The 27,702-nt window shown below is 41.0% G+C and overlaps 1 protein-coding gene across 2 annotated transcripts in view; it reads left to right on the forward strand.

Moving 5' to 3' along the window:
* The window catches only part of LOC115785515 (ADP-ribosylation factor-like protein 15), a 111,157-nt gene extending 88,221 nt beyond the window's left edge, over positions 1–22,936 (forward strand). For both annotated transcript variants that reach the window (XM_030737215.1, XM_030737214.1), the window contains exon 5: positions 21,016–22,936. In XM_030737215.1, coding sequence (XP_030593075.1) covers positions 21,016–21,168 — 153 coding nt within the window. In that variant the 3' untranslated portion in view covers positions 21,169–22,936. The remainder of the gene's footprint in view (positions 1–21,015) is intronic.
* The last annotated feature ends 4,766 nt before the right edge of the window (positions 22,937–27,702 follow it).

Here is a 27,702-nt window from a genome sequence, read left to right on the forward strand (position 1 = left end):
ATACAGTAGATGACTCTGATTAGGGTTCTGTTTAATCATAGTTTTTAATTGGTAACGTTAACTGATTTAGCGAGGCTCTGTTGCATCTATTGTATCTATTGGGGTGGCTGTAGCTCAGGAGGTAGAGCAGGTCATCTACTAATCGGAAGGTCGGTGATTCGATCCCTGGCTGCTCCAGTCTTCATGCCAAAGTCTCCTAGGCAAGCTACTGAACCCCAAGTTGTCCGACGTGTTCATTGGAGTGTGAACATTCACAGTGGATAGAAGACACTTAGGTGTAAAAAAAAAAAGAAAATTGCTTTCATGGATTGGTGAATTAGGCATGTTGTATAAAGTGTTTTGAGTCCTCAAGTAGGGCAGAAAATAAGAACCAGTCCATTTAGCATCACTGCAGAGCAGAGGGACATGGAGTCTGAGACATTTCTATTAATGTTGCCAGCCTACAATTCTGATGCCCAGATGGCAGTAGCTTTAAAACCACAAGATGTTTAGAAGTTATAAAAATTAAAAACACCAAATAAGACTTTAATCTTACTATCAAACAGTAGCCTAAAATGTCTGTGGGTTTTTGTTGAGTAAAATAAAAAAAACATCTGAAAATACCACAGATCCATCCATTTTCTGTCACTGGTCCAGATCGCAGGGAGCAGCAGTCTAAGCTGAGATGCCCAGACACCCCCCCCCCTCCCCCCTCTCCCCAGCTGCCGCCTTCTTGTTGTCAAAAAATAAACAAAACAAAATTAACATCACGTGCTAAAATTAACAATGTTGCATCAGCTGTAAAATGTTTCCTTGTTCAGAAGGGATCAAAATAAAGATATGAAGGTGATTGGTCTTTATTGATTAAATAAAATTACTCTTCTAAACAGTTGGGAATGTGCACGTTTTACCAGTGTTTTCCATGCATTGCTGTTTGAAGTATTAAGTGAGGTTTTAAGTTGGGTTCTCACACCTAAAGTGTTATCAAAGTATTGCTGGCCACCGTAGTGTACATCAGAGTCGAAGCATCACGATGCCATTTCTCCTGTTATTAAATACAAATATAGAAGAAAATCTTTTTCATTTCCCACACAGAACAGCATTATTTCCAGTCCCAAAGTGGGCGGTGGTAATTGTTTTCAATTTGCCTCCTAAACTGTGGGCATAGCACATATTTGTCTCTGTACCATCAGCATGTACCAGATTTGCAAGCAGACCTGTTTGTTTTTTGTAATCATTACGGTTATGTGAGCACAAATTTAAAGCATTTCCGTCAGTGTGCCATGTTGCATTATACCATGAAGGAATGGTGGGCTGGTAACATGGCTTGTTTTTGGTGTTGGTTGGCAGAGTGGAGGCAGACACACAAAACTGTTAACTTTATTAATTTTTAACAAAGATTCTTCTATCTCTCTCTTTTTTTTTTTTTGTTAATCATATTAAAGAAACATTACATCAGTGAATCTGTATGACTCCATGCTGTCTGCTTGCATGTGGCACGAAATGTCAATCATAAAGCCTAGGCACTACCCCTCAGGGTTAACCAGTAATTGTGAGAGAATAAACAGAATGTCTAAGGATGTGACTAAACCCCATAATGGGAGCTAATAGTGAAATGTTAAAGGTCTCCAGTGACCATATGACCAGAGTAACTCTACGTGGGCTGCGGCATGACCAGTCCTCAGTGCCAACATCCACTCAGAACACTGTGTTTCTGATGAATCGTTAAGGGCACTAACTGTCTGAAAGTGAATCAAATGATGTTGGGTGTCAGCTTCCAGATGAAGGCTCAGCTTTCTGTGGATGTGGAAGTACAAACTGGATGCATGTCATGTGCTGTTAAACTGGCTAAAAGCCAAAAACCTTTCATTTTCCTTCCTGTTCTTTTAAAAGGACTTCATTAGCATGTGTTGTGCAGAACGAGCTTTCTGCAAAACATTTATGATATTATTCCCCTTTTTCTGTAATAATCCTAGCCTGTAGACAGATGGAATCTGTTTATCATCTGTGAAAATGAACTTAGTCATTGACAATAGAGAGGATGGGATTCCAACTCTCACAATTATTTTTGAAATGTGCATACATCCGGATAATGGCGTGCTTAACGGATGCGTTGAAATAATCTCTCATAATTGATGCTTTTTAAAGTAATCCATGGGTGTTAAGGGATGTTATTGTTTACCTGACACGCACACCAAACAGTAGAGCTGACACCTCAACTGGAGTCACCTATTCACAATGTATCTTTCTCAACCTTATTTTCAGCTGTGTTTGTGGCTGTTAACCTGGTGCAGGTGATACCCCTCTAGTACTTCTGTACAGACCAACTCGCCCGAACAGACAGACCCAAAGGGTCACAATAAATAAAGATGAAAGCTTTGGAAAGACAGCCAGACAATGAAAATGAAAATGAAGACATCTTTGTGGAAATAAATAAGTTAATATCAGGTTTTGAAGGTGATCCAAGTGCCACAAGAGTTGCTCACTCAGCAAGCTCTTAGTTTTTACTTATGTCATCTGAAATGTACAGTTCACTCCCTCTGGTGAAGGTTTCACGTAAGTCACTCAAAGTTAAATCGCTTATAACTCTACAGAGAAGAGCTATTCTCTAGGCTGTCATCAGGGCAGAGGTTATCATCAGGGCAGAGGTTATTAGTTACTTTCATTAATGTCTGCTTGATATGATAAGTTATTTGATAACCATATTATATATTATCCTACAATATTGATATATCCTTTTTTTCTTTTTGGAAAAACAAATTCTCTCCATTGGTAACCTTTAGATAATAAATTACCTTTTAGATGTTTCTTTGACTCACTTACTCAGTGGAGGCTTCCCTTTCTGTCATCATCTGAATGTCTGCTAGCCTTTCAGAGCATTTTAGGGATTTCTTTAGTGTGGATCAGTCATGCTGCACTACAAAATATGCATTACTTTATGAAATACATGAAATTTAAAAAATGAGGTGACACCTTCACTACAAACTCATTCTCACCATTATATAAGACCCAGACTACAATGTTTTTTATTTGTCCTGAGCTTGGTTCTGTCTGCAAGTAGAACACACATAGACCAGCATTTCTTAGTATCTGAATTACTGGAATACTCATACCTTGTCACCTTTGCTTGTAACATACACAGACGTTAGAACCACCTGCCTTGTATTGTGTAGGTCCTCCTTATGCTGCCAAAAACAGCATAAGATGCCAAGACTCAACACCCATTAGGCACCAGAATTCTGGGGAGTCCAGTGGTGTCTGGCACTGGTGTTTTCAGGTGCTGTGGGAAGTGTGATGGGACCTTCAGGGATTAGATTTGTTCCAGTGCATCTGGGAAATGTACGGGTTAGATCAAAGCCTTGGGCTCTTTGTGATGCTTTTCGAACAGCTTTTGCAATATAGAGGATGCATATAAATGTTTGCAGAAATTTGCAGAAAGGAAAAAAGTTCCCCAGCCAGTCATTGATCATCACATTACAAAGCAGTGTTACTCACTTCACCTTTCAGTGATTTATTTATTTTTATGTGGTTGTTCATTGCCTATCGTTATGATAATGATGACTCTCTTGACTGTGTGTACTCCCATCACATTTGTCTCCATTTCTGTGAACCAGGCATGCTAAATGAGTTAAAGTGAATTGCAATCAGATGTTGTTTTACCACCAGACACATTTTATGTTGTTCATCTCACACAGTAAATGAAACAAAACAATGCCCATGTGCATGTTTAAAAGACATCTCGTTTTTATTTTATTTTTATTCAGTTCTTATTTTCGATCTGTTTTCCAGCTTTAGGCCACAGAAACTCCTGAACTGTCTTTACTGTAGATTAGTGGTGTGATGATGTGATGCTGGCATGTGATCTGGTAGTTATAATGGAGTAATGTGTTCTTAGCAGGCATTCTAACACTTTATGATAATTACTTTAGTTTTATTTTATGCATTATCCGCAGAGGTGGGAAGTAACGAAGTACAAACACTTTGTTACTGTTACTGTAAGTAGATTTTTCAGGTATCTGTACTTTACTTGAGTATTTATTTTTCTGACTACTTTTTACTTTTACTCCCCACATTTTTACACAAATATCTGTACTTTCTACTTCTTACATTTTCAAAACAGGTTCGTTACTTTAGGTTTAAGGTGTCTGAGAGAAGTTTGCATTTCTGGTCAGTGCGCTGTCAAAAATCAAAGTGATCTGCGTCTAAGTTCCAGAATAACACATAAGAGATGATCCTACTGGCGTATCCTCCATCGCCGAGGTTTATCGCATACAAAGAGATTAAAGAGGCAAAACCATATAATTTATCATTTATAGTGCTATAATCAGGGGTTACAGGGGGCCGGACCGAGTCTAGTTGTGCTTGCGGTACTTCCAGCATCTTAGCTAGCACTGCTGAAAAGCAGCTAGCATTAAGGGAGTAATGTGTGGCAGGTAATTTTAAATGCAGTGTTTCTAAATGCTCAACAAATATCAGCAAAAACACAAAAAGTGTTTGCAGTTTGTCACACAGTGTGTCTGCTAGCTAAAGGTCTGGCTGCTGTATTTCCAGGGAGAGAAAAGAATGAGAGAGAAGTTCACTCAGAGATGTAAGAAAGAGGACAGGAGAGGAAGGAGAGAGGTTAGATTTAAAGGTAAGGACTGCAAAACAAACTGAGGTATGCTAACTTTGTGTACTTCAAAGATTGTATGAAAATACTCTGCAGTTTAGTGCATGATAAACAGGTCATCTTGTTGTACTGTATTTACAGTAAAGCTGTGTGTTGGACTGGTGTCTGTGTTCATGGTCAGAGTTACAGGTTAGATCAGTGCAGCAGAGATGAGTTTGAATCAAAGCTGCTGATGCTGAGATTCATTCACTGAATTCAACGTGTATACAGCCTGTATGCTGTCAGTGTAGGGGATGGAGATCAGCTCATATAGCTGTGAAATACTGGCTTACATCTTTGTGAATTCCGTTCATCCACACAGAGCAGTAAACCTCAGAGCAGCAGCAGCAGGTCAGCTGATCACAGCCTGCACACCAACATCATTTAGTGGAGCTCACACCTTCTGAATCCCACTTTAACCCCTGAGTATCCTCATTTTTGTGTTTAGGTGGAGGCACAGTCACTCTCTACAATGTAGGACAGAGAATAGAGCTGTTTTTAAATTCCCTTTCACAGCTTCTGTCCTGCATGACAGATTCAAGCTGAGTACATTCATTAGAATTAAAATTTAGATTGGAATAACATTTCTATTCTGATGTATTATTTTATATTATTACAATAATATATAATGAGGTTCAGTTAGCTTTACACAAAAAATAACTGTTAGAAACGTCCTCCAGAGAGCTACTTTTACTTATTTACTTTGAGTATATGTCAGAGCCTGTACTTTTTTTTTTTACTTTTACTTGAGTAAAGAAGTTGAACCAGTGCTTCAACTTTTACCAGAGTATTTTTTTTAACACAAGTACTTGTACTTCTACTTAAGTACTGAATATCTGTACTCCTGCCACCTCTGGTTATCTGTCTATTTCTGTGGGATAGCACAAGTCAAATCTGTCTTTACTGCTCACACAAAGAAAACACAGACAGTAAAAGATATTCATTCTGGACACTCAACTGTGTGCTTTGTCTGAAATATATTGATCAATTCTTTTACCTATAGAAAAGTCCACAATTTAGTATGTGACCTTGTTTGCAATCTATACCTGTTAGCACAGGATATAGGTTTAAATCAGGATTGAATGCACGTGAATTACGTGAATGTGTCACACTGCAAAATCTGAGATTACAATTGAAAGTTCAGAGAGACATAGATGATCGATAGGTAAAGGGATTCTTGAGTAAATTACTGGCTTGATCAGTTAATTAAAAAAAAAAGCCCTTTAACAATTGTAGTAATGGACAAAGTTTGTAAAATCAACTGACTTGTTATTTGAAATATGACACATCTCTTCCTAGCCACATAATGCTCTTAGTCACCCTCGACAGGTGGTAGACATGCAGATGGCTACTTGAATGTTGCATCCAGTTGATCACTTGTTTTTAGCCATTAATTAGTTCATAAGTTATCTCAGCATGTAGCACGTACGTAGGTGCACTGCCGCGTTAGTAATGCATTTCTGCCCTGCAGGTGCTGAATCTTGCCTTCTCTTTGCTATTTGAATATGCAGTGCATTAATGTGATCCAAATGTAAGGAGGTTCCTAATAATTTGTGTTGGCATGTGATCTGGCAGTTATGATCAGAACAGGCAATTTGTTAAAATTGTCTGTGTTCAGGCTCAGAATATCATTTTGATCGTATAAGACCCTCACAGTCCTAAACAAATCCTATAGATCTCTTCTGTGTCTGGAACAGTATTTTTTTTTTTTCTTCAGTGTCCATGAGAGTAATTTAACATTGCAGAAAGTCCTCTCATAACTTTTGATCAAACTGTGTTGGGAATAGTCCAGACGGAAGTGGCTAGTCAACCACTGTCCTCTGTCACATTTTGCACATGGTGAACTTGCAGGTCTTGGCACACATTGGGTGGTGGCTGTGCTCAGTGACTCATGTGGCGCCCAGTGTCTGAAACTTTCGTCAAACGTCTGGCACATGGCGTGTGTGTCATTGTGGACTGTGACGCTGGTGGCTCAAAATTCCCCAGTGGCTCCTGATTGGTTGTGTGCAAGATGAGGCACAGGTAAGGGCCAATCAATGAACCTTAAGAAGGAAACAACACAGAGTGAGCAACTCCTTTACCAAATGGCTCTAACTAACTTGTTAAGATCACTCTTATAATACCTTGCACTTGCGTCATTACTGAGTGGAAATGTCTAATAATTGCCAGCTCATTTAGAATAATCATCAGGATAAAAGTTGTACATCATATACGTCACAAGTCATAATGTAAGGTGATAATTTTGTTATTTTTTTTTCCAAGTATTTTTGCAAGTCCTCCCCTCTGTTAATCTATTAAACTGGAGCTTACAAAGGCTGCTCGTACCAGCCTTTTTTTCCCCCCTCCTCCTTTTTGTCCTCTGAAAAACACTCTGTTCTTATCACAAGCAAAAAGGAGAATGCTTTTACTACTTTTAGGTAGTTAGTGCATTCAGTGTTAAGAGCTCTTTTGCAGGAGTGACCTGAGGAAAGGAGGAAAAAGACACACAAAACACAAACAATCACACAGAAACACTTGCAATTACATCTTTAAAAAGGTGCAAAATTTAAAAAAAAAAAAAAAATGTGATAGGCTGACCTTAAAAATGTCCTTCAGTAAAATGTTAGATTAGTCATTCGGGCAGCAGAGCATTAAAGTCTCGATCACTTTGCAGAATGCAGTCATGTTTAGTTAAAACGTGGTCTTGCGCTTGAAAGGAAGTATCAGTTTGATTTCTTTGAAGATAACTTCTGAAAAAACACGGCTGATAACAAAATCAGTGAGATTTGGTGTGAATGAGTGGGGAAATAAAGTAACTAGTTTACTGCCCGTCTCACACCATTAATGTTGTTTTCACAGAACTTGTAACAGCTTCTTCTACCCAGACACAGGACTTTGAAAAGGAAACTTTGATCTAATCACAAGTGTGCTGTGCTATTTATTTATATGATGATGTTGATTGTCTCTTTACTGACTGACTTTAAATCTGTGATGCATCCTAACAGATGTCCTCTCTCAATTTGCCTTTGATGGGAAAGGAAGGGCCGGTGATATTGAAAGGACTGTTTGCTCAACTCAGCTCGTTTGTAAGCACTGATGCTCACGACAGAAGTGATGCTGTGCTTAACGCAGCACAGCGTGTCTCTGCTGCGTGGCTTGCCCTTTGTTTTTGCACATACCTCATGGGCAGAAAAGGCTTCGGTCAGTGCTTAATCACCGCAAGGGCAGTCTGCGAGCTATGACCTGTCTTAGTGTTTTTTCATCTAGATTTAATCACATGCATCGGTAAAGGAGTGCTGCAGCCTCGTCAAATGATTCAGCAGATGTCGGTATTCTTCAGTGGTTTGCTTTTGCCTTAAGAGAGTTAAGTAATGTTGCAAAAGTAAAAGTGAGCCAATTTCATCTTTCTCCTTCTCTCTGCAGAATAATAATTAAGACAAATTCCAAACGGGCTCCTTGCCAGTCTTGTAAAGATGAGATCATTGTGCAATGTCAAATAATTTTTATCAGCTTGACTGCCAAAGATTGGGACTAATGAAAACTGCAGCTCAAGTGCAGTCAGCATTTCTAACAGACATTCTTTTTGAATTCTACTAATTTCCCAATAAAGCCTTTCTCCGTGATGCCAAATGAAGATGAATGTGCTCCGAACTTAAAAGGTCCAGCTGTTGCATAAAAATTTCTGGTGCAGAGTTAAAAACGGCATCAGCAGGGAGACCACCATAGTGTTCATAGATCTGGAGAATCAACAGTCTATTTCATGAGAGAAAGGAATGCATACAGATGTTAAACAAAATCATATACAGCTGTTTTTGCTGTGCTGCATTCACCCTATCAAACTAAGTAAAGAAAGGAATAGTAAAATACCTCTTGTGTAATGACAGCTTCACTATAGAATATATTTTGCAGCCACTTAGATCAGATTTCCTTGCTGTATGCTGAGTGAGCAGACAAGACTGATGGAGGTACTGAGCAGGAGGACAGGGGATGAACAGCAGGAAAGCAGACAGGCAGCAGAGGTGGGGGTGGGGGTGGGGGTCAGGTGATGTGACTTTTTACTCCGCCGCTCACTGACCTTGACAATGGAGCCCCAGCCACTGGCTCTGATAGCTCTCTCTGATAGTGTCTCTCTCTCTCTCTCTCTCTCTCTCTCTGCCACTCTGTCTGCTTTTCTTTCACTGTTTCTTTTCCTCTCTCTCTTCCTCTCGTTCCCTTTTTTCTTTCACCCCCCCCCCCCCCCCTCTCTCTCTCCCTCTTGCTTGCTCCTAGTGAGTCTAGCCCGCTGGCTATGGCAGCCAAAATGCACCACCACCACCACCTCTCTGCTGCAGCTCACCCCCCCTCTTACCTCACGTCTGCTCTTTTTCCAGACAAGCGGGTTTAAAAAGTCAACTGCGTATTGAGCCGTCTAGACTGAAGCCGGTCAGCAACCAGCGCTCCCCACCCCCAACTCCCTCTCTCCAACCCCAGAGTTGTGTTGCTGGTTACAGAGGAAAAAATGGATGAGGAGCAGGTGCCCCTGCTGATCTCTGTCCCTCATTTCTTGCAAAGTGTAAAATAAACATATTGACCACAATGTAGCAAAGTCCTGAAAGCCAAGCTTGACTTAGGCCCCCGGACACGCTGACAGCATTTTCTTTTGTTGCAATTATCTCTGAAATATGAACAGACAATGAAATATAGTATTTTCATCGCATTTACATAAAAGATGTGTCAGTGATCTATTGTTTACATTAATTATAATTAGAGTCCATCCAGTGTGTATTTTTTTTTTAAAGGTGTTGTTAAAGGCGTCTCACCCTGCCACTATGCTGGCTGTTACTCTTTTGATGTTCAGTTTATGAGTAATATTTAACTTCCTCTTACAGATGAGAGTAGCAACAAACTTATTTACTTATACATGCCTGTCATAAATGTGGTCCAAGCTGTTTTACAGTGTACAAACAAATCATTTGTTTGGGAAACCTGCAGTGTGAATGAGCTGATGGAAAAAAGATTACCGTACAGCACTCCTTAATGTTTTAGTAACTCCGAAACATTAGAATGGTGTTTTCTAAACTGTGAATAGTGATGATGAAACTCTACAACATGCACTAAATGGAGGATTTTATCTCACACAGATATGCTTGCCAACACTTTACACAAGCCGCAGAAGATCCGGTGTAGTTTCTGAGCTCAGTTCCCGTCCCGACAGTTGATTAGGTGAACCGTATGGCACCCCGAAGTGTGACATTCCATGTAAAGCAGCGCGTGATAGTTTTTTAAGAGGTGTCTCCAGCCAGCCAGTGGCCCCACCATGTGCAGTTAGACGACTCTATCTTCTCTGGTAAAACACGGCGTTGACAGCTTGATTTTCCAACAGACTCTTGCAATTAAGCTGTCTGTAAATGTCAGTGTCTGCCTTTCCATCTTCTGTTACAATTAATCAGTCTGTGCTCTCACTTTTGCAGTTCAATCAGTTAGTATTGTAACTTAATGCAGAGATGTTTAACATTATTAGAGCTCAACAAACGTGTCAGGTTTTTGTTTATTTTTCTTTTTTTACACTTTGGACTGATTCATTTGAACTCCCCTAAACGCACATAGAGATTAATTATTCGTTAATATTTATTGGTGACAGTAATAAGCCGGGGTTGTGAAATAAGAAATAATTTTGTTTCTTAACAACAGGACAAAAGAATTTATCCTCGGTGATGGCACCAGAGTGACTGTCCCATTTGCATTTTGCATGTGTTACGCTGTTCCTGGCTCTCGCTTGGTCATATCCTCTTACGGTTAGTGGAAAAGACCTAGGATGTTGTCACTCCTGACAGTGATGACCAGAAAGTGCTCTCAAAAAAAAAAAAAAAAAAAATACTCAAAACATATTTGGCTGATAAATTCTGTATGCTTCCATACTCTCTTGCTTGGTGGTCCCATATGTGACTGTACTCCTGAGAAGGGTAGAGTTGAGTCCAGATGTTTTAGCTTGTAAATATACCTGAGCCTTTGATAAATGATGGGCCACTTTTAGGGGTACTGTAACATACATTTCCATCGTGCTATTGACCTCTGTTTTCATGTGCAGTGTGTGAGTGATTACTAAAAGAAAAGCACTGCAGATGTCAAAAGAGATCTTACAGACATGTAACCAGTGCTTCATGCAGCCCACCTTGGGAGGTGAAAGTTGGAAAATCAGTCATGCAGCACATATTGATTACCCTCTGGAGAATGTGTGCTAAACCTGGGAAGACCAATATGTGAAGTTACTTAGAAACGTCTTGTTTCTTTGATGTTTTATCTCGCTTACATCTTTGTCTAGCTTACCAGTGCAGCCTTCCCGCCCACCTTCATCTCTGCTTTCTTTCCTTTTCCCACCCATACCGCCTTTCTCATCCTGTCATCCCTGGGCAGGTGGTCTGTCCCTCTGGGAGGTTAAGGGGCACTGTGGGTGAGAGGGCAGTTGGCAGTTTGTGTGGGCACTGTGTGCGCCTTTTCCCATAGCCCACGTCAAATGCTGCTGAACCCTGACCCCAGTGGGTCCTCACTCTCAGAATCTGTTTGGAGCGCAATTCAGACAGCCAGACCCTATTCAGGACCTTACTTTCCTCTGTAGGAGAAAAGAACCCCCCTCTTTCCCAATTGTGGTCAGTGGCCCTCCCTTTGTTTTCTGGTCAAGCAGGGTCGGACGACTGGCCGCCACAAGCCAGGACAAGACTTCCGAAAAGCCTATTCAGTATGCGATTTGACCCCCAGGTTCCCTTGCTGACTCACATGGATCAAACGCTGGGAATCTCTGGAGGGGGGGGTGCTCTTCCATTGAGTTTTTCATCCATTGAAATGTACCCTTTTTCACAACTTTTCTAAAAGTTTGATGGGTATAGCACAGTTTCAAAAACGTGGGACTCCTGGTAGATTTATATCCAGGCTCTGTTCTTAACTTCTTAAATGCTTTAGTGTTAATGGCCATTATTCGGTTTATTGATAATTAACTGATACCAACAAAGAGAGCAGAGTCAGCGTTCATCCTTGCCTGTTGTGGTATGAAAATGTTCATGTGTGGCTATGGCTTCTCTTGTTTTTGTACTGGTCCGCAGCCTCGGGTATACTACTGATTTCTTATGATTTCCTGGTGGAGATTAAAACCAGACAGAAGCAGTTCTTGAACAAAGGGAATTGAACCGTGCATGAAAAATAAACACATTTCTCGAACTACATCAAACCTCACTTTTGATGATGAGCCCAGAGAACACTGCAGCCCTCCACAGAGACACGGCCGATGTGTAAATTTCCCGAATGTTGGTTTCGTAGATTGATATGCACTTTAATTAGTAAAAGTTGCTTAATGCAGCTGGAACACGTCGTGAAATGTGTGTTTTAAACAGTTTCATCATAGCCTTTGTTTTCTCATTAGTCTTTTGTCCCATTTGTCTACCATTTGGTTGTGTTTTTTTAAAAAAGAGCCTTGCTGTGATTAGTTTACACATCAGACACAAACATGTACACGTGAAACCTTTAAATATGCGATTGCGATTACAAATACAAGAAGGTATCCAAAGCAAAAAAATAAGTATGAAAGCTCTGCAATCTTGAATTAAAAAATTTTATAGCCTTTGATTGCACGTCTGTTTTTGTGAGAGAGTTGCTGTGTGTGAGTCTGTGTACAGACTCCAACTTGACGCATGGTTTAAATCTTTTGCAGAAGGGGAGTACTTTTGATTGTAATGCCGCGTGCTGCGTGCTGAAGCGGGGGCCTGCTGCAGCTTTCAAGCTGGTTAACTGTCAGGACTGGAGCGTGAAAGGGGGGCCTCAGAGTGAAAGGGGTGGACGGTCCCACTAGGGGGGTCCTGGAGAAGGAGGGGTGGCTTGGGACAGACCTCCTGGGCTTTGAGAACCCTCTGTGTGGGCTGCTACACCAAGGCAGCCCCCTTCACAAGAAGCAGAGAGAAAGGGCGGGCTTAAAGGAAGGTGCTGGCACATTGGCCCCTGCAGCAGGGAGCATGGGCAGGACGCCAGCTCACCCGTTTAAGTCCCATAGACCAGATGTTCCTTGTCAGGGAGCTCTTGGCCTTTAATAAATTGAGATACTGTAAATCTTTAATAAGGCAAGGCAAACACGCACACCCCATCACCCCCCTGCACCCACATCCCAGATATTCATCCCTCGCAGATTTTTCTTAGTGTCCTGCAGGTCAAACCCTGGTGAAGGGGCCATGTTCCACCTACTGAACCTGCCAATTATTCTCCAGCCTACATAAGAGGGCGGATGTTTTCCTTCCCCTTTGCCCCCAGCTCGCACTCTATAGAAAATGCCATTCATGCTTCTGGCCTGCAAGATCACTACATTTCTAAGCTTCACTTAATGATATATGCCAGGGACCACACCCAATAGGGGAATTTATATTTAGATGTTATGATGCATCAGAAACATATAAAATTAGGTTTGCCTGGTTTTTCAGGTATGCTTTAGCATGTCATTTATTTCTACCTCAACTGTTCTTCTGGAGATCTTGGTACCAATGTTAGTACCTACACTAATCAGCCACAGCTTCAAAGCCACTAACTGCCCATGTAGTGTTACTACATCAGCTTATTACATTCTGAAAGAGACTTTCTGCTTTTCACATGGTGCACTGCTAAGCAGTGAAAAAAGCAGTGTTTCAGTGTTATGCATTACCCTTTAAAAAAAAAGATAACATCTCCCTCCTGGAGTTATTAGATTAGAAATAGAAATTAGAAATGAATTTGCAAACCTTTGCCAATTTGTCTGAGAGTGACTGCAATCAGTCAGAGTTGGACTGCGATTATTTGGAAACGGGTTTTCTCCCCCCAGGAGGCCAGTTAGTCACTGAATGTGAAAGAATTTCATTGCATTCATTGGCCAACCAACAGTTTTTCCTTGTTACAAGAAGTTTGCCTTCCTGTTTCTACTCTAGTGTGACTGAGCTGTCATTCATTATTCTGTTAGTCAGTTGGCTTCAATTATATATATTTTTTAGTCTATCCTTTAGACCCTTGTCTCACTATGCCATGGTAATGCTATGGTTAAAAAAAACAAAACATGTTTTTTTTCTGTCACCCTGTGCAGGCATATATGCAGGTAAGTGAGGACTCTGCAGAAGCACACTGCATCTCATGTTGCCACTAACAAACTTGAGACATAGATCATTTACCCATGAGGACGCCAGACTTTTTGGAAGTTATCTGACTTGCTGCAAGAAAAATAAAAGTAAATGCCTCTGTGCTTTTAAAAACAAAGCAAAAAAAAAAAGAAAGATCTACCTGCTCATTGTCCAAATGGGAATTTTCTCATGCACATCTTTTAGATAAATTTTCAAAATGCCTATATGGAAAAAACATTATCACCGTGTAACCTCTTAAAAGCAATAGCATTGTTCCAAGGAGCACAGTGAAGGAGTCTGTAAGAATGTCCCCTGTGCATCCTTGATTTACAGAGCCTCTGAGGATAACTCTGATCTGGCAGTGGTCAGTTGGCTTTGAAGAAAAGTGTACTGCAAGTGAATCACTTTGAACCCGCACTGAGCTGAGCCCAGGGGAAGCCCTGCGGTCTCACCTGAGTGCAACAGGACAGTAAATCTAAAGGCTGCTCAGGTTTTACATTGTGACATTGGGACTTCAGACAATTTTTTGCCTGCGCCAACAGTTCTACAACTCTGGGTTGGTTCCAGGGTGGCCTCAGTGCTTTTACGTGCTAGCTAGACCTGGATTGTTTCCACAGCAAATGAAAGGACTTAACTCAAAGTCCACATCTTTGTTTTTCCCACTTACTGCTATGATGCTCAGGCTTCAAGTTTATATTCTTTCTAATATGTCTTTTTGACACCATTGGTGTGTTTTTAACCCCCTGCATGCACTTTTTTTTTTTTTTTTTTTCTTCGAAGCCCAGCTGTATGTTCCTTCATGGTTCTTTGCATTCCTGAGTGCGCCCTCAGTCTACTGTAGTTTTTTAACATCAAGGTCTTCAGCTGTGCACTGCACTCCTTATTGATGATTGCTTTGGTCTGTAGTATCCAAAAGCTGATTGTTTCCATTTCTGTATCCTTCAAAAATGTAATGGCTACCAGATAGCTAATGTGTTTTTGTGTATTTGGCATTTCACCTCTGTCTGTCAGTCAGTGTAGAGTTAGACAGCCATCATACAGTAAGGAGAGTTTAGGGTAAGGCAGCAAAGGTCCACTGCCCAGAAGTCAAACCATCAGTCGGTCCACTGGGGCACTTTAATATATCGTATGTACACAAAGTTGAACAAAATGCATCTAAAGGCAAAGCTGTTATTCTGCTGTACAATGGTAGCATGTAGACATTGTTGCACTTGGAGTTATTCATATGTTCAGGCTTTTGTTGACTTTGAGAGCAACCTTCCTGTGTACTTGTCATAGATCTATCTACAGCACCGCCTACAGTGTCAGACAGTAATGACAGCTCCTGCACACATGACATTGCAAGTATGTAAATGATATGGCTGCCCCCTAAAACCTGACCCAAGGTTAGTCGATGTTTATGCACCTGTCTGACTGCACTGATGTACATATTAGTGGAATATAGTCTACATTTTTTTTTATCTTTTAATTAGTCTCTGCACTGTATATTTTGTAATTTTGTAATATTGTGCTATAGTTATAGCTCTAATATCTCTGTATATTTGCAATTTGTATACTTGTATATTGTCTTATAGTTTTTATACTTATTTGTTTTTTTTCTGTAAGCACGAAGTACCGCAGCAATTTCCTAATGCTGTGAACCTGTTCACCCATATGGCAATAAAACCTTCTGATTCTGATTCTGATTCTGATTCTGAAAAGATTCTTAGTCACAGATGCACACAAAAACCTTGAGCTTCCCATGATGTGGCAACTTTAACATATGCAAGTCTACATATACAAGAATAATTATTTATGTTTTATAGGAAATTTAAAGTTTTGGATCATTTGGAGAGGGACAACCCCAAGAAGGTGACATGTTCTGTGTAATCTAGCAAAGTGTCAACAGTGTTACCTGTAACAGCCCTTCTGACCCCAGGAACTTGAACCATTTTCTGAAGAATCCACAAAATATAGTTAAATTATTTAATAATTATCATGAACATGCAACGACTACGTAACTAATTGCTGGGAAAGTCTTTGGTTGGGGGACGCCTTGGTATATAAATTGCTGTGCGCACACAATAGGAAAGGGTTTGGTATGGAGATCCTGTTGAGCCCTATTATTGTCTTTTCTCTGTGCTGTGCCAGCTGCTAGCTGTCCTGACAAAATTCAGAGAGGGGTCCTGCAGTACTCACTTCATGCCCTACTTACAGCTAGTACTTTTACCAAAGAACTGAGCGGGTCCTGATCCACCTTGTCTTGTCCACCTCGGATGCAAAATCTTCAGTCCATTACTGAAAGTGTTACAGCTTTAAATAGGTGCTTACATAGGCTTTGGGTTTAGTTACTGGCCAGTGGGCTGTTTCGTTTCACACCTCCCTCAATTTGAGGCACAGTGTTTGTTTATTCACAGGCTTCCCAAGTGTTCCTCTCTTGGGGACCTCCAGGCTTTCTCATGTCTTTAAGGCTCTTTAGGTAAGCCGGAAAAGCAAACAAAGGCATATCTATAATATGGTGAGTGGATCTCACATTACCCTCCCATTTCAATGCAGTCGCCAGTGTGGGCCATTTTCCAAGTGACTGATATCTTCACAGGGGCCAACATGTCAAGGGATGGTGTAATTGATTGTCTTGGATATTTGAGTCTGCCACTTTCCCTGGTTAAGAGACCCCCCATTGCTTCCTTCTCCAGTTATGCGCCTGGTCGTGTGGTGAGGTTTTGACATGTGACAGTGACGCTTCATAGATATGTTGTCATGGTAAATATTAGGAGAAGGGCATTGGAGGCCATATTTTCCATTTATTTGCATTTATTATAAGAAGATGTGTTTTGCTCACTTTCTGTTTCCTTTCATATAGGTCACTTTACGGACTCATAGGACTGATAAGCATAAGTGATGCTATTTTTGCTGAAAATGGGTCCCTGCTAGAGTTTAGCCAAATGAAAAGCTCTAGGCAACAAACCCATTGTTCTCCAATGAGTTTATTGAGTAAAGCTCTCCTTGAGTCACAGAATGAGTTTTAATAGTTGCCTGGAGGAAAGGATAACTTATCTGACTGAGTGACTCTTTTTTTAGCAGCTTTTCTTTACGTCTAAGCTTTTTCTTTCTTTTTAAACATGACTGAAAGGCAAACTCTTCTCAGATTAACATTCTGTCCTGTTCCATTTATGATCTTATTACTTAAACAGGAAGATGTTATTAGTATTATTTGATATTATGCAATTTAATTTAATTATTTTTCTCAGAGTTTTAGAACCCGGGGCAAGTGCAAGAGTCAGGTTCAACAAACTAACTTAACCTTAGATGAGAAATCCAAACGCTTACAGCAGAGGTCGTTTAACTTTCTTTTACAATCTATCCAACACATCTAAATCTGTTTCATCTGGCCTTGTTGCAAGGCTGTTAAAAAAGACTTTTGATTTCTTAAATACAAGTACATAGCACAAACCCTCTGAACCACAGTACGTCTTTATCAGAAAGATCCTAAACATGTTAATGTCACCCTGGTACCTTGGACCTCTGCCATCGAACTGTTGAAAAGGCACTTACCACAAAGCACAAACTCAATTGCAGAAATAACTATTTGGAACTCTGTGTACCAATAAAATGATGAAAATGATGCATGAAATTGACTTTTTGAAGATAAGTGCCTGTGTCGAAACATTACAACAAAGTGAGTCACATTAGGTTGCATACAACTTACTTATGTATGGGTTCCCTGTGTAGTCTGTGGTACTGTTTGCACAGTGCCAATTTCTCTCAGCAATCTGATGTTTTTAATATATTTAGGAAAAAGTTGTATTATTATTATTATTATTAGGAGCTGGGGTTTTTTTTGTTTTTCCTTGATGCTAGTGGTACAAGACTCAACAGGTAACTAAATTCCTATATTGTGTACTTTCAGTATGTGAAATTTTGGACAGCGTGACAGAGAAGCTCAGTGTCAGTCTGGGTTGAGTGGGTACGTCTGTATAAATATAAGCTTTTTTTTTTTTCTTTTAAATTCTGTGTGGATTTGGACATCTGTTATACAGTGTACCCTGGGATAAGCTGAAGCTCTACCAGTGTACCTAAATAATCTTAAAAAAAAAAAAGATTATTTTTGTAGTTGTTTGTCTTTGTTTTTTGGTGCTTTATGACTGAAAATATAGACATCTGCGCACACTGCACCCTTCTCTACTTTTTTAGAAGGTGAAGACAACTGCAGAAGAGAGGATATAAATTTGTGAAGGCCATAAATGTGTAAGGGTTTTTTTTTCCTCACATGTAGTATCAGCCAGCAATATCAGGTATCTACATAGCTGCCCTGCCCCTTTTTTTCCGCTTTATGTGGCTCCATGGTTTGTTTAGTTGGTCAAGAGGCCAGAGCAGTGCTCATTAAACCTCTTTTACTCTGCCAGGAGATCCTCTTGACATGGCATGATGCCGAGAGTGACCATACATGCAGTAATCTGGCACAGGTCAGGGAGCAGCTGGATGCACGTGCCATACATGCCCATTGGCTGTCTTAAGTAGCCCGAAGCAGGCTTGCCAGGGTTGGAGCTTAAGCTTAGCTGACGAGGTATAGCCACTCCCTGCCGACACTGGGTCACAAATTATACAACCTAAAAATACATCTTTAATGAAGTGGCTTTATTTTTTTTTTAAATCCATGTGCATATTCCAGAAAGTAATCTCTTAATTGCCTTTTTTATTCAAAATGTGGAATTTCTAATGCCAGCTATAAATATATTTCCAGAGTAGGCTTTTTGCCAAAATTAATATCCAAATTAATATTTTGTGGAGTGAACCTTTAAACACTTCACCAACACGGGCAATTCTCCAACACCTTTCCCGCATTCAGTGGCCAAAACTCATATTTTAACACTGTTTTATTCAGGGCTGTTACCAATGAGTTCTCCCTTTCTAGGTTTTATGTCTGTCCTCCTAAGAGTGCAGAGTGTTGGCTGACATGACCAGATCCAAGCAGCAGGAACTCAGCTGACACAGACACAAGTGATTAAAGAATTTTTGACACCCTCATGCATGTATAAGCTGCTTTCTCACTTGCACAAGGCAAGGCCCCCAGTCTGTATGACCTAGAAGAAGCTAGACTGGATGACCCAGTGGTCATCCTTGGGGCCATCTGGCAATCCACGTCTTGTGTGGCTTACCCATACCACTGCCTCACGCAATTCCTTAAGCAAGCATAAGTGTGCTTAGGAGGACTTAATCTCAGGGAAACTGGTTTGGGCCACAATGGTGACTGCCAGTACAGATGCACCCCGTGGGAGGTCATGGGGATCCTTCAGTCATGTAATACTGAGACGGTGTTTTTAGCAGCAAATAATATCCGCCTCGTGTGATTAAAATCTCTGGATTCGATAATGCAGTGTCGATGAAATGTGGCCCATAAGATGCTGTTCATATCAGCTGGCTGTTAGGTAAAACTGGGATTCTTTGATATCACAGATGACTGGTGTTATACATACGTGTAAAGCTGCACCAAAACTTGGAAAGTCATCTGCTGTCGTTGGTAAAATTGCTCATCTGTTGCATAGTGCTAAAGAAGGTATTTGTCACACTATGAGATCCCCCTGGGTGTGTTCTGTTGGCCCGTGAGGGGAAGTGAGAGAAGCTTGAGCCTGTCTGCACTTGCACAGAGGTCACTTCTGGACTTTTGACTGTCTGCCAGTGCAGGGGCCAAAGTCTTCCAGAAGAGGGCCTTGGCTACAGACAGACAAGTAAGCCAGCCAGACAGGCAGCCAGCCACATCGTCTACAGTCTAGGTCTGGGGCTAGAGCCTGGACTAGGGCAGCTCAAGTTACCCAGACAGATTTGTTAACACTGTTTGGGTCCACTCGGCTTTCTAGCCAGGCCTCTGAGCCAAACGCGGCTGAGGTGACTTAATCTGTCATTAAACTCACATTACACCCGGACAGAGACTCGGCTCAGGGGGGCAGAGACGGCACTCACTCTCCCACTCGCTGGCATGGCTGGCTGGGTTTGAGCAGACACAAAGAGTGCGCACCCCCTCCTCCTCCTCCTCTCCATCCTCTTCATGCCACACACCATGGCACAGCTAGACAGCCCAGCATGGTCTAGACAAAAGCAATTTCACTTGAAGTTGAAAAGTAATTTGACTGTGTGGCGATCCTTGTGGATTTCGTGGTGTTTATTCACTGCACATATCTCCCTGTTTTCTTGTATAATTCAGTTTACTGACATTATCCACAGTCATCAATCTTGGTTTAATATTTGCAGAAATGTGTAGAAATGAGCACTAAAAAGATGAATTCATTCATAATAGAATAGTTAATGTGATGTTTTAAAATGGCTTCACGGCATAGGTTTGTAATGCAGTGTCCTCTTTCCAGCCTGTCCTAGTTTGTAGCATCATCTTTTAACAAACAGCGATGACTGAGAAATAGTCATATAATGCCAGCATCTGTACACATTGTGTGCATTCCTTCAAGCCTATACCCCCCCCTGTCAAACTGAGCATGTAACTGACTAAATTAGCTAAAAGGTAGGAAATTGTGTTTTTATTGCATCTGTTACATTTGAAGCATTGGATTTTTTTTTTTTTTTCCCCGAGAGCTGCTGACAGTACACATTTGGTCGTGTGCATTCTTCACTGGCTATCAGACAAACAGGAGGAGATGGCTGAACTGGGTTCACATCAGGCAAAAAAAATTGTTTCCATTTCTCTCAGCTTGAAAATGTCAGAAACCCTAACAACCTGCAGTACCTTCAGTGGAGGTCTAAGACATTGTTTCCCTCTGCTGAGATTTGTTTTTACGTAACAGCTGGTTCTGGTTCTCCCCCAAACCTCGCAGCACCCCCACTGTCAAGAGCAGCCAAAAGCCAACATATGAACTTTATAATAACTGTTACGAAGAGCAGTGCCAAGCCTTTTATTTCTCAGATCAAGAGGCTGCTTTTTTTTTTTTTTTAATTTAACTTTCCTTATTTTGTTTAATAATTAACCCTTTGTTCAAGATAGAACAGCAGACGTGAAGTGATGCTGGTCTAAAAACGCTGAAGCCTTACCAGGTTTTCAATCCTACGTGTTGCTAAATCACAAGGGTTATAAGCTACTTTATCTGTGCCAGCTTACATGCCCTTGACGGCTATAGTTTGAGGATTGTTTTTGCTTTTATTTCAAAATTTCGTACTTTGAATTTGATCAAAGATGTTCTACAGGAAATTTTAACTGATGATATTAATATTTTTGATTTGTATTAAAAGCAGGAGCTGGTTTTTTTTTTTTCTTAGATGCAAAATATGAGCTTTTTTTTTTTTTTTTTTTTTTTTAACTGATTGCATTGTTTTTGGCTGCAGATCAAGAAGTACTTTGAGCTGGAACCGCTGGCCCGAGGAAAGCGCTGGATCCTGGAGGGCAGCACCACTGACAACATGGAGGCAGTGAAGGAGAGCTTTGGTCAGTTCATTAGCCTGTTGGAGGACAAAGACACAGAGCCTGCAAGGATATGATGCTAAAGCTGCTAATGCTAAGAGACATTAGCGGCTAAATACCACCACATCCAGCCAGTGCCCATGTACACACAAACACACACACGTACACACACGCACACAGAAATACAGCAGATGTTGAGCTCTCTCTCTGTGAGATGTGTATTGTATGTTATCCTCCCTTCACTACGGTCTCATTTCTCAAATTGGAAGAGCACAAGCAACAGTCAACCACTACAGCCTGACAGAGGAGAGCCACCGTTAAACCCACCCAGCGTAAAGCCGCGTGTCGAGAGAAATCACTGAACTTTGCCGACAATGGAAATCTTATTTACTACTGTTTGTGCCATTGTGATCAAATCAGTGGCATTTGGAATGTACTGCATTCCTTTGGTCATTATTGAACCCTAACACACACACACACACACACACACACACACACACACACACACACACACACACACACACACAGAGTGGAGCCTAGGTTGTCTGTAGATATGTTTAACATCTCCACTAATTACTTTGCAGGATGTTGGGTGGGCATGGTTGAAGTTCTTTCCACTGAGAACTACTGTATGGCTGTCAAGTGTGCTTCTCCTTTTGACTCGGCAACAGCGAACGCCGTCATGTGATTGGAGTACATAGTCCAAAGCCTTGTGTTATGAACGGTAGTTACATATCGGTGTGTTGACACCGTGTCTGAATATCTAATCCAAATAGTGTAGTCTGAGTATCTCATGGAGTATTGTACGTACATGCAGACAAGTATATTGCTGTGTACCCTTCTGTGCAGCCATACATGAGTACTACTAATCATGTGACTAGTGTTAGGTGACTTTATGGAGACATTAGTTCTTTTGAAGAAAGCGGGAATGAGTCTGAATGCTTTTGTAAATGTGCAACTTAGGATATATTTTATAGCTCTGTATGTTAACCTCTGAGAGCTACATTCAGATTTTTTATATGTCATACACACACATTAAGTCACACTTAGGAATTTTTTCAAATCAAAGACTGAAAGTCGAGAAATGTAATGAACTTTATTTTGTTGTTGTTGCTCAACACTAAAAATGTCACCTTTTGGTTCTTTTTTTGTTTTGTTTTGTTTTTTTACAGTATTTTTTTTCTTTTGAATTTGATATGATCCCTCTCAGCATTGGCTCGTGACTGCAGACTCCCATCGGGGTGAAATACAAACTATCAATCAGCCACAGCAACAGCTGCATCTGACAAGTCCCTGTCCGACACTCTAATGCCTTCCAACTGTCTGAAGACCCCTTCCTGTCTGCTGTTTATCACGTACCCCTGCCCCGCTTCACCCAAGCCAACACTACCCCTCCACTTCAGCTCCGCTCCCTGTCTCCATTACTGCTTGATGGGGTTTTCGTCCTAGATGAGCCAGTTTCAGTGCGTCTGCCCTCAGGTGGACGCCACATCTCTTAAAAATGACTCATGTTCGTTGTGCCACAGGTGTGTGGTTGTCCCCAAGATGTGCTTATGAATTATGTCCAAACCGCCTTCTCGCTGCGTACTCTGTTTTTGGTCTTCTTTGATCAGCGTATATGTCAGGTTTTTAGAGATTTAACTACTTTTTGTACCTGATGTGAATGATGCATTTGTTTGCTTGAAAGCAAAATAAATCTGTTGACTAGGGATTATACCAGTGTTGGGCTTTTCATTTCATTTCACAAACAATATAAAACACAGCAGTTTTTTTCTTGTCGTTGTTATTTTATTGTCTCATCTTGCTTTTTGTCTACAATGGTGATTAAAGTTGTAGCAAAAAAACTGTCCTGGTTTGCTTTTGCTTCTTAAACTGTTGAAGTAGAGTTTGATATATTGATCCTCTTGCTGTTACATTAAATGCTGTTAAGACCTAAATGCATAATAGTATAATGGGAATAAGGATAGACAGTTTCTAGGTTTGATAAACAGTATAAATATTTTCTGCATTCACAGAATAATGTTCATGTCATTCAGTTCTGTGCAAGCAGAACTTCAGTCAAAACAGGTATGAATGGGAAAATTATTTGTATAATGTATTATTTGCGTTTCACACTTTAGCACAAATTATTTAAAGAGTTTAAAGTTTTCGTGTGTTTGTAGAAATATTTTCTTCACAGTACCTCTGATTTGTGATTTAGGGTGACCTGTGGAAACCTGAGCTGCTGGAAGATAAGCAGAAAAATGCAGATGACCCGGTGGAGTTTGAGCCAGAGGTTAAAAAAAGAGAGAGAGAGTCAAAGTGGAGCAGCTGAAGAAAGTTCTGAGTGGAAAGTTAACCGAGTGAGACAGGAGTTCCTGATAAATATACTCTACTCTGTGCTACCTCTGCCTCCCCCTTTCTTCTCCTTTTGCCCTTCTTCCCTCTCTTTCAAATTAACCGTGTGGCTTTAATACAATGTGTGTCATGCAGGTTGCCCTGGCGACTCTTTGATCCTGTTTTCCAGTCTCTGCCTCTGGGGCAGACGTGCTTCTCTTCAGTCTGCTGCACACCAGCTCTGGAAGCTCCTGCAGCCCTGAGACAAACCATGGGCTGCTGCGCTCGTCTCGCTCCCCCTTTTTTCTTCCTGTCGCTCTCACTTTCTATTTTAAGTCCTTCTTTCTCCCTCTCCTTATATATTTTTTTTTTTCTTTGCTCAGATTTTTTTCCATCTCTCTGTCTCACTCTTGATCGCTCTGCTTCCCTTCGGTCACACCAAAGTAGCCCTCCCTCAGCATGGGCATGCCGAGTGCCCAGAGGAAGGGAAGAGGCCAGGACCTCAGAGAAGCAGCCTTCCCAGGAGAAAGAAGAGATGCAGGGGAACTCTCGCTCATCCACTTCTCCCCACTCTGTCTCTCCATCTGTAAAGGTGATTTAATTCCCCTGAAAAAGATGCAGTCTTGTCACTAACCCTTCACCTGCTCTGCTCATTTAATGCCGGTTATCTGGCTACGGCGTTCAGGGAGTGTCTCGCTCTTATTGGCAGCAGACCCTCAGCATGAAGCTGCAAAGTTAAACTACTGTTGTGTGTCAAGACTGTTCTAGGCAGTCTGCGCTCACAGGGCATTACCTAGCAACAATAACCGAAACTGGATGTTTACTGTGATGGATACAGTGTCTCAAATAACATTCAAGTCTCTGCAAGTTGATCTTATAATTCAGGAGAAATGATTAATCGTTGACAGGAAGGGAGGAAGATGCAAAGAAATCTAAAAATCTGTGGCAAGCCTAATTATTGGCAGCAACATAAAGTGAAGGTGTGATTTGTAACAAAAAGATGAAACAGGGAAAAATGCCCCGTAGAGAGGAGGACGGAGGCTGACGCTGCACAGAAGCTCACTGAACTTACGCAACACAGTTCAAAGCTGCCAACCACAAGCAATTATCCGCCGTGCGAAGCTGCAGCCTTCACCTCAGTTTATCGTTTGTCTTTTTTGGTTTTGATTTTCTGACATCAAGAGTGCTGCATTCACGTCATTATCAGAGCTTTTTTTTTTTTTTTTTTTTTTTCTTTCACATTTACAACTTGGTTACAGTGTGTTGAGTACGCACACTGCAGTCAACAGGAAATCTTCCATCAGGTGGGGTTCAAACAGGGGTGGTGTTCAGCTTTTTAGGATACGCCAGGATATTTAACATTGTTGGGAGCAGACAGAGGAAGCCGTGTGGGTTTGTACAGTAATAATTTCACGTTTGCAGCATTTAATCTTTTTCAACAAAACTGCATTGTGACTCAGAGTGATGTCAGCACTGCCTGGGTGTGTTTTCACTCACTACTTTCTCTCCCACAGTGACTGAAAAACAATTGAAAGGGTTTGTTTAAAAATAAAGAATAGATTATGGAATATATGCTATCTGTATTTCAGTTTGTTTCTGTGAAGGAAAACCAAAGAGAAGAACAGCATACAGTGCTGATAAGTCCTTGAATGTCTGCCAAAAACATTAGATATGCTCAAAAATACATGCAGAGTTGGCTCACATGTTACATGACAGCATTCAACAAACAGCCGAAGCATTCTTGCCAGATGGTTAGATGATTATTACATAAAGCAGTTTAGCTTTTGAATATTTGGCTGAAAAATCTTATTTTATTGGAAATTAGTTGGATTATGTTCATATTTTGGCAACTGCTGCTAAATGTATAGGGACAGGAGTGCACCTCATACAGCACAAGCATAAGCAAATGCTACCAGAGGTATAAACAAACGCTATCACGCACCACAAAATGAAGCCTGTGAGCTTTGTGAAATGCAAATGTGTGACCTGACAGGGAACCTAACTTTCGTTTACAGGACAAACAAAAGCTGGCATGTTTTCTTAAACTCTCAAAAGAATGCCGCTTTCTCTCCATCCTCTCCCATCCAGTGTGTGTGGCAGCATTTCTCCTGATAAGATCCAGCCAGGAGGTGGAACAGATGTTTCCCTGACATCCATCTGGGCCCTGTACCCCGACTCTGCCTCCCACAGGCGATGCTCAGTGCAGGACACTCACCATTCTCTGACCCTCATAGTGCGCAGCGGGGGGGGGGGGCTCTCCTCTGTCAGGATCCTCATGCAGTGACGCTGCATAGAAATCACCCTTGATGCAGCTTTCACTCATCATGATACTCATGAGAGGGATACCAGCCTGTTATCAAGCAGGACCTCTGAGTTTATTTGGGGTGTTTCCTCTTTGCTTCAGCGCTCTCACGCCCCTTTGAACAACAAACACAAATGAAGGAAACACATTGAAATGATGTAAGCTGCTGACAAAATGTACTCTGGACAAAATAATTGTTTCCAGATCTGTGACATGGAGTCCAGAAATTTGGCACACTGTGTCATTCTGACTGGTGTCATGCCACCAGTTTTAATTTATTTGTGGTAGTTTGGTTTACCCCGAAGGTGTAAATCTCATGTGGTTAATCCGAAGATGAATGCAAAAGCAGCTGCAGATAAACCACAATTGTGGCACAAATTTCAGCATCATGTTAAGATTTTCCATTCAAGTTAAAGTTTTTGGGTTATTTGACATATTATGTTTGTTAACTATGTCTATTTCATTTTAAGTTGCTTTTAGGGTAGAAGACAGGGAAAATAAATATCATATTCTCTCATTAGAGAAGGTAATATGGACTTTATTCATCTCAGCAAAGGAAAAAAGAAGTTTTATATATACAAATATTGTTTTTAAATGTGATTTCTCAATAATTTACTTCTTTTTAATCATCCTTGTGTTTCCAGATTTCTCAGAGTTGACCCTCCTGACACCGAATGTGAAGGCAGAGAAATCCCTCCTGTGTAGACCTTCAAGGGTTTGCATTCGAGCCGTAAGACTAACGAACAGCTCAGGCCTGATAGAATCTTAACGAGTTACACCCCTGCCAAGCAGAGTGAGTGCACTCGCACTTTGCAGCGACATGCCGTGATCGTTATGGTGCTCTTTATGAGTCATTCGAGTGTTTGCTCTTTTTAAACTTGAATTTAACTGTTTTGTTTTACCCGATGAACAAAAAGACAACAACGAAAAACACATGAACATTAGAGAATATTAAATTAGTCTAAATGTCTACGTGTAATTTGATCATGTCAGTTAATCAAGTGGAAATTGAGGCTCTTGGGAACCAAACCAGACAGCTGCCACAGTCATTTCTTTCCAGTTAATCCTATTGGAAGAAGGAAGCCTTTATTCACATTAGTTTAGGATGACTGGCGAATCAGACTTCCTCATTATCTCTTAATTTTTTTCTGCAATGCGGAAATGCAAAAAGCCTCATAAATTTGTCTGTTTCAGAAGCCGATTTGTGAAGCGCCTCAAACGTGATCCCCTGCTTCAGATTTATGAACCGGGATCTTCACAGATTGTTATCCTTAAATCAGAAAAGGCTCTCCAGAGCAGGCCGGTGTGAGGGAATGTGATGTCTCACGCAGGATCACAAATTTGCAAAGCTGTAGTTTTTGTAGGTCACTGTAGTGATTCATGTATGGTCCCACATTAGTCATTAAACAGTAAAATGCTGTTTACCAACTTAACATGCATAGAATGATACCACTAACTGCACGGTCAGTGCTATTTGTGAGTTTTAGATAAGATTAAATTAATTTGTTTCATGCAGGGATCAAACTTTGAAGTTTTGAGGAAACCACGCTGTGCTGCTCCAGTCCTTTTGTGGCCACCTAAGCGCTCCTTGTTTTTTCTGTGTGTTTGAATGCCTCATCTGTTGGGTGACTTCCGTGGGATTGCAGCAGGCTTGTCACTGAGATTGTTTGTCCTGAGGACAAGATCTGTGTGAGTCCTGTTTCTCTTCCTCTCTCCTTGGCCCGAGTGCTGATGGAGACCCGCATCCCAGGTGGCCCACACATCAAAACGAGGGATTGCGGCTCTTGGTTTTCAGACAAACATCACTCACTTTCTTTGTTGTCTGAGGGACAGGGGGCATGGTGGTTTATCTCCAGAGGATCTCCCCCCACCCCACCCTTCACTATCCCCTTCCACTAGCCCACTGCCCCATCCCACCAGAGCTGCTAAAAGCAAATGTCAGTCAAAGAGAAGGTGTTGCATTCCTTCAAAAGGACAATTAATGGTGGCCACT

The sequence above is a fragment of the Archocentrus centrarchus genome, chromosome 9 (genome assembly GCF_007364275.1).
Source record: "Archocentrus centrarchus isolate MPI-CPG fArcCen1 chromosome 9, fArcCen1, whole genome shotgun sequence".
Taxonomy (NCBI): domain Eukaryota; kingdom Metazoa; phylum Chordata; class Actinopteri; order Cichliformes; family Cichlidae; genus Archocentrus; species Archocentrus centrarchus.